The following is a 5,202-nucleotide window of genomic DNA, read 5'->3' as shown; positions in this document are numbered from 1 at the left end:
CTGTGTAATGATTAATGATTTTAGTTAATATTTCTGTAATTGAGTTTACTTAGACTGTGTAATGATTAATGATTTTAGTTAATATTTCTGTAATTGAGTTTACTTAGACTGTGTAATGATTAATGATTTTAGTTAATATTTCTGTAATTGAGTTTACTTAGACTGTGTAATGATTAATGATTTTAGTTAATATTTCTGTAATTGAGTTTACTTAGACTGTGTAATGATTAAATGATTTTAGTTAATATTTCTGTAATTGAGTTTACTTAGACTGTGTAATGATTAATGATTTTAGTTTTTTAAACTGTGTAATGCTGATAGTGTAATAAAAATTGTGTAATGATAATAGTGTAACAACAATTGTGTAATGATGATAATGTAATGATCATAGAGTACTAATGATTATTGTTTTATGATGATAGAACAATAATGATAGTGTAATGATTATTGTGTAATGATGATGGAGTAATACAAAGGGATAAATGAACAAAAGAAAACATTATTTTAAAGATGAATTTATTTATACTGAGAGACAGAAATATATTTTAATTTAGAGACTTATAATGCTAAATTCCTTGGTTCAATTCCCCGTGAATAACAAAGCTTAGATAACCTAGTTTGTAGCTTTGCACTAAATCAAACAAACAGTTTCATGCTTTTTATATTTAACTTCATCTTTATACTTCACGGTTATTAATACATTGTTATCAAAATTATCAAAGTTTTAGTATCAAAAGTAGATATCTCAGCAGTTGTAATTTTTTTAATTTTCTGATCGAGGACTAACCATCTTGAGGATCATATTTCTGACGTCACCAAACTACCAAAAGAACTCGTTCGTGAAGTCAGTGGTCACGTGGCCTTTGAAGAACTACAGTCTCGGGTAATATAGTACTTTAAAAACTCAATATAATATTTATATATTTACCTTAATTTAAAGAGCTGCTACTACATCAGTTAGAAAACTAAACTTAAACACACAGTTACTCGGCAGCTAAAGAAAAACTGTGTATTCTGAAAAGTGGTTTGACCGTTAAGTACAGAAGTCAGTAATTTATTTCATTTCATTAAGTTACATTTTTCTATTTTCACAAACACTGTATCATTACTACACTATCATCACTACACAATCATCACTACACAATCATCACTACACAATCATCACTACACAATCATTACTACACTATCATCACTACACTATCATCACTACACTATCATCACTACACAATCATTACTACACAATCATCACTACACAATCATTACTACACAATCATTACTACACAATCATCACTACACTATCATCACTACACTATCATCACTACACTATCATTAGTACTCTGTCGTCATTACACAATCATTACTACACTATCATCACTACACTATCATTAGTACTCTGTCGTCATTACACAATCATCACTACACTATCATCACTACACTATCATTAATACTCTGTCATTATTACACAATCATCATTACACTATCATTAGTACTCTATCATCATTACACAATCATTAGTACTCTGTCGTCATTACACAATCATTACTACACTATCATCACTACACTATCATTAGTACTCTGTCGTCATTACACAATCATCACTACACTATCATCACTACACTATCATCACTACACTATCATCACTACACTATCATCATTACACTATCATCACTACACAATCATTACTACACTATCATCATTACACTATCATCACTACACAATCATTACTACACTATCATCATTACACAATCATTAATACTCTGTCATTATTACACACAATCATCATTACACTATCATTAGTACTCTATCATCATTACACAATCATTAGTACTCTGCCATCATTAAACAGTCATCATTACACAATCATTAATACTTAGTCATCATTACACAATCATTAGTACTCTGTCAACATTACACTATCATCATTAAACATTCATTGTTACTCTATTATTTTTAAACAATCATTGATACACAATTATCATTACTTTAATTGATATTAATTTATTACAATATGATAAGGTCAATCTGAAAAAAACATAATCAATTCAGAGAAAAAGTTAAACTAGAAAACAATAGATTAAAGAGAGTATAGTTAATTCAGAGAAAAAGGTCAGACTAGAAAAACCATAAATTAAAGAGAGTATAATTAATTCAGAGAAGAGATCAAACTAGAAAACAATAAATTAAACAGAGTATAATTAATTCAGAGAAAAGATCAAACTAGAAAACAATAAGTTAAACAGAGTATAATTAATTCAGAGAAAAGGTCAAACTAGAAAACAATAAATTAAAGAGAGTATAGTTAATTCAGAGAAAAGATCAAACTAGAAACAATAAATTAAACAGAGTATAATTAATTCAGAGAAAAGGTCAAACTAGAAAACAGTAAATTAAAGGAGAGTATAATTAATTCAGGACAAAGGTCAAACTAGAAAACCATAAATTAAGGAGATTATAATTAATTCAGGGAAAAGGTCAAACTAGAAAAACAATAAATTAAACAGAGTATAATTAATTCAGAGAAAAGGTCAAACTAGAAAACAGTAAATTAAAGAGAGTATAATTAATTCAGGACAAAGGTCAAACTAGAAAACCATAAATTAAACAGAGTATAATCAATTCAGAGAAAAGGTCAAACTAGAACACAATAAATTAAACAGAATATAATTAATCCAGAAAAAAGGTCAAACTAGAAAACAATAAATTAAAGAGAGTATAATTAATTCAGGAAAAAGGTCAAACTAGGAACAATAAATTAAACAGAATATAATTAATCCAGAAAAAGGTCAAACTAGAAAACAATAAATTAAAGAGAGTATAATTAATCCAGAGAAAAAAGTCAATTTATAAAACACTGAATCAAAGAGGGAGCATAACAATGATCAAGTGAAGAGATAATGAGTGACTTCATTAAGAAACAAACAATTATAAATGCTGATTAAAGACTGATTGAAGTAATTAAGTCATCAGTTTATAGCTAACTGCAAGTTTTGTTCAATCAGAAACACTGAAGTACTTGACGAGCATACAACTTAATGTGTTATTTACACAGAACTGTCTTATGGTGGGTTTATTGTAATTTTGACAAGAATACAACTTAATTTATTACCTACACAGGACTGTCTTATGGTGGGTTTATTGTAATTTTGACAAGAATATAACGTAATGTGTTACCTACACAGGACTGTCTTATGGTTTGTTTATTGTAATTTTGACAAGAATACAACTTAATGTGTTACCTACACAGGACTGTCTTATGGTGGGTTTATTGTAATTTTGACAAGAATACAACTTAATGTGTTACCTACACAGGACTGCCTTATGGTTTGTTTATTGTAATTTTGACAAGAATACAACTTAATGTGTTACCTACACAGGACTGTCTTATGGTGTGTTTTTTGTAATTTTGACAAGAATACAACTTAATGTGTTACCTACAGGGACTGTCTTATAGTGTGTTTATTGTAATTTTGACAAGAGCAAAGCTTAATGTGTTATTTACACAGAGTCATCATAAGTTAAGTGGTGTAATTTTGATGAACATGCACCTTAATGTGTTATTTACATAGAGCTGCCTTGTGGTGTGTTGGTTCTACAGTTTCTGTTTGTATATTTTTAAAGGTGTGGCCAATCACACATTTTCCAGACCGAGCGATAAATGAAGCATCTTCAAGGCTCGTCAACTTTCACGCTTCGGCATTTCCCATGGAGAAAACCATACAACAGGTGAGACATATGAAACATATTTACACTTTCACATGGAGAAAACTATACAACATGTGAGATGTGTGAAATACATTTACACTTTCACATGGAGAAAACCATACAACAGGTGAGACGTGTGAAACATATTTACACTTTCACATGTAGAGAAGTATACAACAGGTGAGATGTGTGAAACATATTTACACTTTCACATGTAGAGAAGTATACAACAGGTGAGATGTGTGAAACATATTTACACTTTCACATGAAGAAAACTATACAACAGGTGAGATGTGTGAAACATATTTACACTTTCACGTGGAGAAAACTATACAACAGGTAAGGTCAAACAAGGTATCATGTCAAGCAAGTTGAGTTTGTTTAGTTTATTGAGTTTCTTGTAAAACAAGGTATCATGTCAAGTAAGTTGAGTTTGTATAGTTTATTGAGTTTCTTGTAAAACAAGGTATCATGTCAAGCAAGTTGAGTTTGTTTAGTTTATTGAGTTTCTTGTAAAACAAGGTACCGTGTCAAGTATGTTGAGTTTGTATAGTTTATTGAGTTTCTTGTAAAACAAGGTATCATGTCAAGCAAGTTGAGTTTGTTTAGTTTATTGAGTTTCTTGTAAAACAAGGTATCATGTCAAGCAAGTTGAGTTTGTTTAGTTTATTGAGTTTCTTGTAATACAAGGTACCGTGTCAAGCAGTTGAAATAAACTAAACAAACGAGTTTCTTGTAAAACAAGGTACCGTGTCAAGTATGTTGAGTTTAAGTAGATTATGGAAGTAGAAACTTTCAAGGATAATGTACAAAGAATCATAGTTAATGTGTTATAATTTCTTTCCAGTTTTAGTAAAAAAATTTAAAACATGCATTTGGTCTCTCTTTTTTGTGACGATTGTGCCAGTTACTGATTTTTTTATTTTTTAGCGCCATCGTGTGAGGATTGTGCCAATTGCTGAGGTACAATGCACGTGGAAAGATTCTTTCACTGCCTTTTACGTTTATGGATTCGAAAACAAAGTTTACTTTCCAGACTACCCTCAGCAGTGCTGCTGGGGCTGCACACTACTCTGATCTATTAGACTTCCTATCCACATCCAATCTTCCACTACTCCGATCCACATCTAATCTTCCTTCCATGATTTAAATTAGAAAATGATTCACCACTCGAACTTCCTTTAAAAACTTGCTTGTTCGAAGGTTATGTATATTAAAATATAAAGTTGATTCCGTTATTTGTTGGAAAAATCTAGAATAAAATTTTTAGAAAGTTATTGTAACTCATTTATGTAAATTTTCTTTGTATGATGAATATAAATGCATTTATGTGACTGTTTAACCCTAACCTGTCTAGCAAACCTTGTAGGTTGGTATAGTTTCTCCTGTGTGGTCAGTCCAGCTACTCTTATACGTTGGTATAGTTTCTCCTGTGTGGTCAGTCCAGCTACTCTTATACGTTGGTATAGTTTCTCCTGTGTGGTCAGTCCAGCTACTCTT

At 30.3% G+C, this 5,202-nt stretch overlaps 1 protein-coding gene across 1 annotated transcript; it reads left to right on the top strand.

The window, feature by feature from the left end:
- Window positions 1-778: 778 nt before the first annotated feature.
- LOC111088824 (protein SSUH2 homolog) lies at window positions 779-4,985 on the top strand (the record flags this gene model as incomplete). The annotated part of the gene is made up of 3 exons (XM_022399899.1): window positions 779-883; window positions 3,619-3,723; window positions 4,633-4,985. Coding segments are annotated over 3 exons (357 nt in total), but the record flags the coding sequence as incomplete, so codon positions are not given.
- Between the last annotated feature and the right edge of the window lie 217 nt (window positions 4,986-5,202).

This window comes from Limulus polyphemus, unplaced genomic scaffold, assembly GCF_000517525.1.
Source record: "Limulus polyphemus unplaced genomic scaffold, Limulus_polyphemus-2.1.2 Scaffold4518, whole genome shotgun sequence".
Classification (NCBI taxonomy): domain Eukaryota; kingdom Metazoa; phylum Arthropoda; class Merostomata; order Xiphosura; family Limulidae; genus Limulus; species Limulus polyphemus.
This window is presented reverse-complemented; position numbering and strand designations above follow the sequence as displayed.